Here is a 10,864-nt window from a genome sequence, read left to right as displayed (position 1 = left end):
ATATATATATATATATATATATATATATTAAAAAAAAATTGCTATGAGTGATATCCTAGAAACACATGGCATGGGTACATATATGATGGGATAGTTAGGGAAGGCTTCTGGAGTAGAAACCTCAGAGTTGATAGGAAGCAGCCATGTGAAAAGTGGGGAGAAGAAACTGCAAGTGCAAAGGTCCTTTGGTGGAAATGAAGTTGGGACACTGAAGTAGCTGTAAGAGATGTGGCTGGAGCACTCTGTGAGGGGGGAATGGTGAATGAGGCAAAGGAAATACCAGGAGGCTGATCACGCAGGACCTGTGGGGCAGGGGAAGGAGTTTGGATTTTATTTTGTGTGTGTGTTGGGGATGGGACCCAGGGCCTCAAGAGTGCTAAGCATGCCTTCTACATGAGCTACATCCCCAGCCCTGGATATATTCCGAATGCTGAGAAACCACTGAAGGGAGTGATAAGAGTAGTGACAATAGTGCTCCTCCAGGCAAACCCTGGACCAGGTTCGGAGCTTGAGTCAGTTTATATTGAGCTCCTTGTCATCCTCACAAATCCGTTCTAATTAGCCTTCTGAAGGACCTCACTGATGCTTCAGCCAAAGCCCCTGTTCCCCAGTCCTGATGTACCCCTCTGTGTCCCTCATGATCACAGGGACCAGGAATATTTGTACACATGTGACTGGGGGCTAAGAGCAGTGGTGAGTGTTCAATGACTTATGTCCACCAAAATATTTCTATCAATTTCAACAGGGCCCTGAAGCAGAAGATCTGGCCGGGCATTCCAAGCCCAGAGAGCGAGTTTGAGGGTCTCTTCACCACCCACAAGGGTAATTTCCAGGTAGGTGGCCTGGTTGTCCCCCCAGAGCCTGGGGCTATCCTGCCCCTGAAAGTGGAAGCCCTGGCCTCTGAGCAGCTGGTTTTGCTTCTCCAGCTGTGGCTCTCCCAGCACGATGGCTGTCTCTGGTGGAACCCCTGCACACCCTTCACAGAGGACCCACCAGCCCACCTGGAAGTCCTTTCAGAGCGCTGCTGGGGGGTTACCCAGGCAGTGGAGCCAGGAGCAGATGACAAGGGGCCTCTGCTGGAGCCAGTGGGCAATGAACGTGCCCAGGACTCCTATCTGGTGCTGGACAAGTGGTTGCTGCCCCAGAGCCCATGCAGTGAGGACCTCTCAGGGCCTGATGGCAGTGTGGACACAGTGGCTGTGGATGAAGGCTCAGAAGCATCCTCATGCTCATCTGCTTTGGTCTTAAAGCCCAGACAAGAGGGCGCCTCAGCTGCCAGCTTTGAGTACACCATCCTGGATCCCAGCTCCCAGCTCCTGCGTCCACGAGCACTGCCTCCTGAGCTGCCCCCCACCCCACCCCACCTGAAGTACTTGTACCTCGTGGTTTCTGATTCAGGCATCTCAACTGATTACAGCTCAGGGGACTCCCAGGGAGCCCAAGGGGGCTCCTCTGATAGCCCCTACTCCAACCTGTATGAGAACAGCCCTGTCCCAACCCCTGAGCCTCTATCCCCCAGCTATGTGGCCTGCTCTTAGGACTCCAGCCTACAGATGCTTGGGGATCCAACAGGACTGCAGCGCCAGTTCAGGTCCAAGACTGACCTGAACAGGAACGGAGAGGCTGCCCTCAAGGCTAGGGGCATTGCTAACTTTGACTGTTTACCCGACCCATTCTGCTCAGAAAGTCCCAACTGTGCAGTATTTTATAATATGTATGTTCTTTTTTTTTTTTTTTGTATATACATATATGTATAAAATATGTTAAGTTTTTCTACTATGACTTCTGCAAACTCTCTGTAAGCCCCATATTTCCCTAGGCCATGGCCACAGGGGCAGCAGATAAAGTCCTTGATCTCACTCTGAAATTTTGGACCTGGCAATGTGAAGACTAATCATAATGAAATAAATTAGTCTTGTAAATTATACTAGCTGGTGTAACAAGCAGCTCCTAGATCTTAGTGGCTTAGCTCATTACATGGTTTCTCGCTGATATCCTAATTCAGACTGGTGGGAAGCCATTTTGGGATGAGTCAGAGGCCCAAACTCTTCTGGTCTATAGCTTAGTCTTCTCTTGGGATGACCATGGGGTCCTTAGATCGATGCTGTACGTCCTGTCAGCTGATAAACAAAGGGATACAGCAGAACAGCAGAAGATTCCACGGTTCATTTTAGGGATCTCATGTGAAGACAGTCTCTTTTCTCACATTCTCCTGGTCAGAAAGTCATGTGACCCAACTAGAACCATGGGATGCTGGGAGATGTAATTTGTTGTACACCCAAGGAGAAGAAAACTTTTTAGTAACCCTCTATCTAGTCTCTATCACTATAACAACAATAGGGGCTGGGGTTGTGGCTCAGCCATAAGCACTCGCCTGGCGTGTGCAAGGCCTGGGTTCAATCCTCAGCACCACATAAAAATAAATAAATAAAAATAAAGGCATTGTGTACAACTAAAATAAATAAATTTAAAAAAAACAACAATAAAACAATATCTCACAGGGCTTTATTCTGAATAAGGCTTTTTTTTTTTTTTTTTTTGGTTCTGGGATTGAACCCAGGGGTACTCTGTTACTGAGCTACATCTCCAATCCTTTTTATTTTTTATTTTGAGACAAGGTTTCACTAAGTTGCTTAGGGCCTCCCTAAGTTGTTGAGGCTGGCCTTGAACTTACAATCCTCCTGTCTCAGCCTCCTGAGTTGCTGAAATTACAAGCTTGTGCGCTACACCTAGTCAGGCCATGTTTTAAAGAAAGCACTGGCTCCTATAATTACAACTACTCAGGAGGCTGAGGTGGGACGATTGCAAGTTGTAGGCCAGTCTCAACAACTTAAAGAGACCCTGTCTCAAAAATTAAAAAAACAACTGAGGATGTAACTCAGTGGTAGAGCGTCCCTGGGTTCCATCCCCAGTACTGGGGACAAAAGGGGGTGGTGAGAGAAAGTACTGTGGTGATGCCAAATATCATTATGGCATTTAGCAGCAATTTTCATTTGACCCCTTTTTAAAAGTTTGGCTTAATCAGAGAAAGCTGAAAACATGCATACTTTATGCTACAGAAATTCCACTTTTTAAGTATATACCCTAGGTATATATCCTGGTACACCTATGTATACTGGACATGTTTACTAGAATGTTCAAGCAGTAAATAAGTCAATCTGATGAATAAATTAGGGTATAGTTGCCCGTGGATTAATATGCAACATCAAAAAAGGAATGAACTAGAAGATGTGGCTGAGTCTTAGTTACAATCTTAACTGGGCAAAGAAGGAAGCCTCAGATTACATTTATCATGAAACTCTTTATACAGTTCAAAACAGTAAAAAAAAAAAAAAAATCAACTGATTGGACATAATATGTACATGGTAATACTAGGGTGTTTTTGCTTGTTTATGGTATCGAGGATTGAACCCAGGGCCTCACACATGCTATGCAAGCTCTCTCCCCAACCTCTATAATGCTAATTTTTATTTATTTTTATTTTTTAGGTGTAGATGGACACAACACAATGCCTTTATTTTTATGTGGTGCTGAGGATCAAACCAGGGTCCTGCCCATGCTAGGCGACTGCTCTACTGCTGAGCCACAATCCCAGCCCTATAATGCTAATTTTTAACCCCTATATATAGAGCTAAAGAGAAGAAGCACTTTATATTCTTTAAGTGATGAATCTGCATATGTTCCTGAAATAAGTATTCCAGCCCCTGGAAACTGAGGCAGATAGGTTGTCACACACCAAGGTTCAGGGCTGGTCTCCAGAGCTTGAACTCTTGTCTGAGCTGGGGTCACAAGCCTGGGTGGGCCACCTGGTGATCTTCATCTCTCCATCTGGTTGGAAAGTCACACACCACTCTGTCCTGGGACCCAGCCCACTTGGCTCAAGGCAGGCTCGGATGTGGCACTCTCCTGGGCCTGGTGCATCTGGCTGCAGCCAGCACTGGGCAGGGAAATACCGCTGGAACAGTGTCAGCTGCAGGGCATCCCCACTGTCTCCTTCCTCCTGAGTCTGGAGGGCCACCATGAGCCCACAGTCCCGGTTGGGTCCACGTCGGTGGCTGAAGTAGGCAACTGTATCCAGAAGCAAGGCAGCCAGGTAGGCGGCTTCCTGGGGCCCAGGGTCTTTTGCTAGGTACTCCTCCAGGCCATCAAGCAGCAGTAGGGAGGGGGCAGGCCCTGGAGCCTCATGGGCAGAGCACAGGAGCCGGAGAAGTTCTCCGGTTGAGGGTGGGTACTGGAAGCGAATCTTCTAGAAGATTCAAAAAAAAAAGAAAAAGAAAAGAAAGAAAAGAAGAGGCCAGATTCAGCACAGGAAGTCAGACTCCCTGCTGTCCCAGACTCTCTCGCTCCCTAGCCAGCTGGTTCCAGGGTGACAACGTGGTAAATATTCTCCTATTCATCCTTTTTCCAGCACTGCCATAGTCCTAGTTAAGGGCCAACACTGCCAGAGGAAACCTGCCCCTACCATCACTCTCAGTCCGACCAAGCCCTGAAAATTTAGCTCCATTAGCCCCACCCCTCAATTAACATTGACCCCGCCCCCTGGGCCTGCCTCTAACACCGCCCGTCGTGATCTGGTTTTTCACTCAATTAAGTTCCGCTGGTTCCACCCCTCACGCACTCCTGACTCCACCCCATCATGGCCGCTCGGGTGAGCCCTCCCGCCATCCCCGCCAGGGACCTACCAATCTATCACTCAATCCTCGACCCGCCCCACTATTGGCTGGTATGCCTCTGGTCCCGCCCCACCGTTACCTGCAGCCGCAGAGGGTCAAGCGCCGCACCGGTGCCGCGGGGCAGGCTTTGAAGAGGCCTACGAGTCAGGAAGAGGACAGGGCCTCGGCCCTCTCCTGCTGCCTCCAAGGCCGCCGCAAATAGCAGCGCTGTTTTTCCAGAGCCTGGAGCACCGAGTAAGAGCAAAGGCGGCCCCGCCTCTGCCGTGTCCTCCCCGGTCCCCACCGCGCTGCCCCGGCTTAGCACCCGCCTCAGCGTCTCCGCCATTCGCAACACATCTCTGTCCAATCGAGAGCGCATTCCCAGCCTTGATCCCTCCCAAACTGAGGCCTCATTGGTTACAGTAAACTTAGCTTCTCTATTGGTCCCTGGAGCTGTCCGTCAAAAGTAAATCGTGTTTGCTAGCTCTCCCCCTGGGGACTGAGCAGATAACCTAGTCTTGAGTTTTGGAAAGATGGAGGAATTTAAGGGAGATAAGACCTTCCTCTGAGGGAGGCTTCTGGGGGAAGCAGCATGAGTACTATTACTGTGACTAATCAGCTAGTCAGCTAATCAGCATATCTTTTCCTATGCTTTCATCTTTAGTCTGTGCACGTCTCTAAGGTGTCTTGTAAGCAACATATACGCATTGAGTGTTGGAGCAAACGGGCCCAAATCACTGACATTACTTCAAGTCTCCTAGCCTAAGTTTGCTCACCTGTAAAATGGGTCTCATGGTGTCTCAGGGCAATATTGATGGGCTTGTGTCTGTGTGTGGTTTTGATGATGTCACCCAATGCAACTGAGAAGTGTAGAGGGATGAGTTGTGTGCTTGTGTCTCTACACACCTGAATATGGTCACAAGTGTTTGGGGCCACAGGTTCAGGCACACTGTGTGCAAACAACAACGACACAACAAAACAGCAACAGCTACCTAAGAGGCTCTGTGAGAAGAGGCTACTCACCTTACTTTCTCATTGGCATGGGGGCTTCTCGAATCTTGCTTGTGCTGAGGGAAGGAGCGAAGGGGGAATATAAGACAAAAGAGGCAGGAAAGAAAGGGGCTTGGAGAGAGAAATTCAGTAGAGGTCTGGTTTGCCTTGTCACCTCTGTCACTCCAGGGCTCAGAACAGCGTTAACACATTGTAAGTCTCAAATATGTTCTTGTTAAATCAGCAAAGGAAGAAAGGTAGGGATTTTGAGAAACTGGGTGAGAGGAAGGAACGAAGTGAGTGAGCATGATCACTGACTGGGTCTCCTCACCCAGACTTTGCCCCAGAGCTGCCACTCATGTCTGTGTTGCCCTGGCAACCTGGTCTCCTGGTAACTTCAAAGTGGTGCTGTTGCCTGGAGACCCAGGGGCAGGGCAGAACTGAGATTTCCTGGGCTTTCTCTCTCTCTCTCTCTGGGACCAGAAAACAGCTCCACAACATCCCCCAATACACCCACTCAAACAGCTGGGTACCCCCACACCCTTCACACACACACACACACACACACACCATGACATCTCTGCATATATTTCAATTCCAGAATCTCCATCATCCACATGCTCACAGCTATATCCATCCAGACACAAAGGATCCCATACGCATTCTGTCCTGTGTTCACACACATCCTTTCTCTTGCACACACACAAGAACACACTCTGATACAACTGTACCATAGCCACTACCTGCATGCATGCACGTGCACACAAACACATACAAACTCCGAGGCACATGGTTACTCAGCTCTGTCAAAAATACTGCCTCAGCACCCACCCCCACCAGATACATTACACTGCAACACATCAGTTATACAGAGTAGTCAACACTAACATCACACAATTACCTACCCAGGGGCATTCTGAGGCCCCAGCTCAGGTCCTTTTTACTTGATGTTCCTTTACCCAGAGCAGTCATTCATAGACATCTGTTTAGCTCATGTTTTGGTACTGGGGATAGAATCCAAGGGTTCTTTACCACTCAACCACATCCCAGTCCTTTTTTTTTTTTTTTTTTTTTTTTTTNCCTAGCTTGCGTTTTCTCCTTATCCCATATCACTCTCTAATATATCAGCAGTCCCAGTCCCTTACCTAAGTCTTTGATCTCAGAGTTTGGAATTCAGAACTTTTCCAATTTTTTTTAATTTTGAGACAAGGTCTCACTAAGTTTTTGGGAGTCTTGCTAAATTGCTGAGGCTGGCCTCAAATTGAAGTCCTCTTGCCTTGGCCTCTGGGGTCATGGGGTTATAGGTAAGCACCATCACACCCAGCAGATTTATAAAAAACAAACAACTCCAGGGGTTAGGGTTGTGGCTCAGTGGTAGATGGCTCTCCTAGCACATGCGAGGCCCTGGGTTCGGTTCTCAGCACCACATATAAATAAATAAAATAAAGGTCTATCAACAACTAAAAAAAATATTTAAAAAAAAGAAACAACTCCATTTAGGTCTCTGGCCAAATAGCATCTACATGGAGAGGCTTTCTCTGACCACGTGTGAAAACTTGCACAGCCTTCTCTGTTTTATTCCAAAGAGAGGGAGTCTCATCATGTTGCTCAGGCTGACCCTGAACTCCTGGACTCAAGTGAGTCCTCTGACCGAGCCCCCTGAGGAGCTGGGACTAAAGATGTATACACCACTGCACCTAGGCTCGCTCTTCAACTGCTTCGAATACCATCACTTCCAACACTAAGCATTTACTTGATGACATCTCTCCTCTCTACAGTGTCAGCTCCACAAAGATAAAGTCTTTGTTTTGTTCACTGCGAGGTCCCCAGCTCCTAGCACAGCACTTGGCACCCAGTAGGTGCTCATAAATGTCGGCTGGGTGAGGACATTCAGTCGTGATGCAGACATTTGGCAAATCTCTCTGGACCACAGTTCTTTCTGTCACTTCTCAGAATTCCGTTTTTCTGTCTTCACAGAAAGGCATTTAAAACAGAGATGCTCCATGGGAGGGCACAGCAGCCCATGGTTGGGGCTGCAGAGGGACCAGGGGTGGAGAAGTGGTGGTTCAGGGTCAGTCCCTGCTTCCTCTTAGTCTATGCCACGTTCAAGCGATTGGTTCATTACTCCAACAAACATTGTTTGAGAATCTCTTGTATTCCAGGGCCCGTTCGAGCCACCAGTGCCAGGTGCTTTGATAGAGCAGCTGGGGACCCAATCATGAGAGAAAAATAGACAAAGTCTCTGACCTAGTGGAGCTGACGAGAAGAAAACAGCCACTAAACATAAAGTGTATGAGCAGATGATTTAAAAATTGTTTTCACAGGGAAGAGAAGGTGGAAAGACCAATTGGATTTTTCAGTTTCAAATAGGGTGGTCAGGGTAGGATTTGCTGGGGAGGTGACAGCTGAGAAAAGACCCAAAGGAGGTGAAGGAGTGAATGAAGCATGAATGCAGGGGAAGAGCCTTCCAGGTGGACACACATGGAAGTGCAAATGCCCATGGCACTAGGAGGTTGGCTTTTGCTTAGAAAGCCACTGCGGTCTTGAGAGAGATTTTTTTTGTGTGTGTGGGGGTACTTGGGATTGAACTCAGGGACACTCAACCACTGAGCCACCTCCCCAGTCCTATTTTGCATTTTATTTAGAGACAGGGTCTTGCTGAGTTGCTTAGGGCCTCACTTTTGCTGAGGCTGGCTTTGAATTCGTGATCCTCCTGCCTCACTCAGCCTCCCAAGCTGCTGGGATGACAGGCATGGGCCACCATGCCCGGCTTGAGATATTGTGTGTGTGTGTGTGTGTGTGTGTGTGTGTGGTACTAGGGATTGACAAGGGCCTCACATGTTAGGCAAGTGCTCTACAACTGAGCTATACTCCCAGCGTGTTCTCAATGTGTGTCTTCTCTCTCTCTGTTATGGGTACTGGGGATTGAGCCCTTGTGTGATTTACCACTGAGCTACATCCCCAGTCCTTTTTATTTTAAGAGATGGTTTCACTAAGTCACTGAAGGCCTTGCTAAGTTGCTGAGGCTGTTATGGTTTAGATATGAGGTGTCTCTCAAAAGCTCATGTGTGAGACAATGCAAAAAAGTTTAGAGGTGAACGATTGGGTTAAGGATCTCACAACCCAATCAGTGAATTAGTCTCCTGATAGGGATTGACTGAGTGGTGCCTACAGGCAGTGGCTGAATGAGGTGGGTCATTGATATATATTTTGTGAGCCTTTGATATATATTTTGTGAGCTGAGCTTAGTGTCTCTCTGCTTCCAGATGGTCATGCCCTGAGCTGCTTGACTTCACCACATTCTTTCACCATGGTTCTGTCTGACCTCGAGCTGCGAGGAATGGAGTCAGCCATCTATGAACCAAGACCCCTGAAACGGTGAGCCCCCAAATAAATTTATCTTCTTAAAATTGTTCTTGTAGATATTGTGTGTGTGTTTTGTCACTGCAGCAAAAAGCTAAAACAGACTGTCCTCCAACTTGTAATCCTCCTGCCTCAGCCTCCCAAGTAGCCGAGATTACCAGTGTGCACCAGAGCACCTGGCCACAAGGGTTTCGAGTCAAGGACAATAGTGTTCTTTCGTACGTTCTAAAACACAGCCGTTTTGGTGGAGTTGAATTTGAAATGCTGTGACTCATGGAGGTGTTCTCTACTGGAGTTCATCCATCTTTTAGAGTTGAGAATGAGGTCAAGACCAGGGCTGCTGTCACCAACCTTCAGACCTAAGTCATTCTTACCCCCTTGTCTCCGCATCAGCACCTTGGACAGCGGTAGCGGAAGTGGGCAGAGGTGCTGTCCGTGGTATTGAGGTTTTATTTGATTCTTGGCCCAAGGGGAAGTTCAGGGGGAAGCACGGATTTCAAGTGTGTGAGATGTAAACAGAGCCGTGGTGGGCCAAGCAGGTTGGTCGATGCTGTCTGTCCTCCACCTTCAGCTCACTAGTTCTCTCATTTTATTCCCTGTGGCCAACGACCCATTTCACCATCTCCCCAACCTCTTCTTCCTCTATTTCCAACTCTCCCGCTCCACTCCAGCCCTACAGACCTCTTTGCTGTTCCCCAAACACATCAGGCATGGTCTCCAGCTCAGGAACTTTGCACTTGCTATTTCTATCACTGGATATTTACATGGTTCCTTTCCTTTACTCCTTCACATCCCCCTGGCCATGCTCTTTAAATTGTAAGCCAAGTCCCATCCACAATTCTCACATTTTCCCTAGCTTGCGTTTTCTCCTTATCCCATATCACTCTCTAATATATCAGCAGTCCCAGTCCCTTACCTAAGTCTTTGATCTCAGAGTTTGGAATTCAGAACTTTTCCAATTTTTTTTAAAGGTAATGTGGTGTAAATTCTGTCTTGCATAATACCCCTAGTGGGGCCTAGGTTTATATATAATATACCAAGACCAAACACCTTATCTACAGTAAAACAAGAATATTTGCATCAAGTGAAATAATTAAAAGCTATACTTAACCTCACATCAGTTCAGATCAGGTTTTAACACAAGGGAGTTAAGAAAGGATTTTGGTTTTCAAAATGGGCTTGGTACAATCAAAAGAATGAGAAGTTATACTCCATTTATGTATGATGTGTCAAAATGCATACTATTATCATGTGTAACTAATTAGAACAAATAAAAAGAAAGAAAATGGGGCATGCCTTTAACCCCAGCTACTCAGGAGGCTGAGGTAGGAGGACCACAACTTTGAAGCCAGCCCTGGCAACTTGGTGAGACCTGTCTTAAAATAAATTTTTTTAAAGGCTGGGAAGGTAGCTCAGTGGTAGACCACTTCTTGTCCAGCATGCGTGAAGCCCTGAGTAAAATTCCCCTCAAAAATGAAAAAAAAATTTTTTTGTTTTCAATCTTTTATAAAAACTGATAGTGTGAATCTATCTGTATATAGGTTATTTTCTTTGTTGCTTATCAGGTATTAGCTTATGAGTTCCACGAGGGCAGGGATTTGTATCTGTTCTGTTTACTGCTATGGTCCTTGTGCCTGCCCCCCGCAAATTCCTGTTGAGATTCTAACCTTTAACCTAATGATATTGGGAGGTGGGACCTCTCATAGGTGATTAGGTGCTGAGATTCGTGACCTAATTAAAGAGGCCCCAGAAAGCTCCTTCTTCCTTCTGCCATGTCATAGTAGAATAAGACAGCCATCCAAGAGGGACAGGCCCTCAACAGACACCAAATTTGTTGCTGCCTTGATCTTGGACTTCCC

General features: G+C 47.1%; 2 protein-coding genes across 2 annotated transcripts in view; one reads left to right on the top strand and one right to left on the bottom strand.

The window, feature by feature from the left end:
• Epor (erythropoietin receptor) overlaps positions 1-1,930 on the top strand; it is a 7,083-nt gene extending 5,153 nt beyond the window's left edge. The window contains exons 7-8 of the mRNA XM_015489054.2: positions 746-833; positions 927-1,930. Coding sequence (XP_015344540.2) covers positions 746-833; positions 927-1,538 — 700 coding nt within the window. The 3' untranslated portion in view covers positions 1,539-1,930. The remainder of the gene's footprint in view (positions 1-745; positions 834-926) is intronic.
• Positions 1,931-3,281: 1,351 nt separating this feature from the next.
• Swsap1 (SWIM-type zinc finger 7 associated protein 1) lies at positions 3,282-5,013 on the bottom strand. Its single transcript, XM_015489593.2, has 2 exons — positions 4,753-5,013; positions 3,282-4,246 (listed from the first exon to the last, which is right to left on the bottom strand). Exons 1-2 carry the CDS (start codon positions 4,996-4,998, stop codon positions 3,743-3,745), a joined length of 750 nt encoding a protein of 249 aa, XP_015345079.1. The 5' UTR covers positions 4,999-5,013; the 3' UTR covers positions 3,282-3,742.
• Between the last annotated feature and the right edge of the window lie 5,851 nt (positions 5,014-10,864).

The sequence above is a fragment of the Marmota marmota genome, unplaced genomic scaffold (genome assembly GCF_001458135.2).
Source record: "Marmota marmota marmota unplaced genomic scaffold, marMar, whole genome shotgun sequence".
Taxonomy (NCBI): Eukaryota; Metazoa; Chordata; class Mammalia; order Rodentia; family Sciuridae; genus Marmota; species Marmota marmota.
The sequence above is the reverse complement of the archived record's forward strand: the minus strand, read 5'-3'. Positions and strand labels throughout refer to the sequence as shown.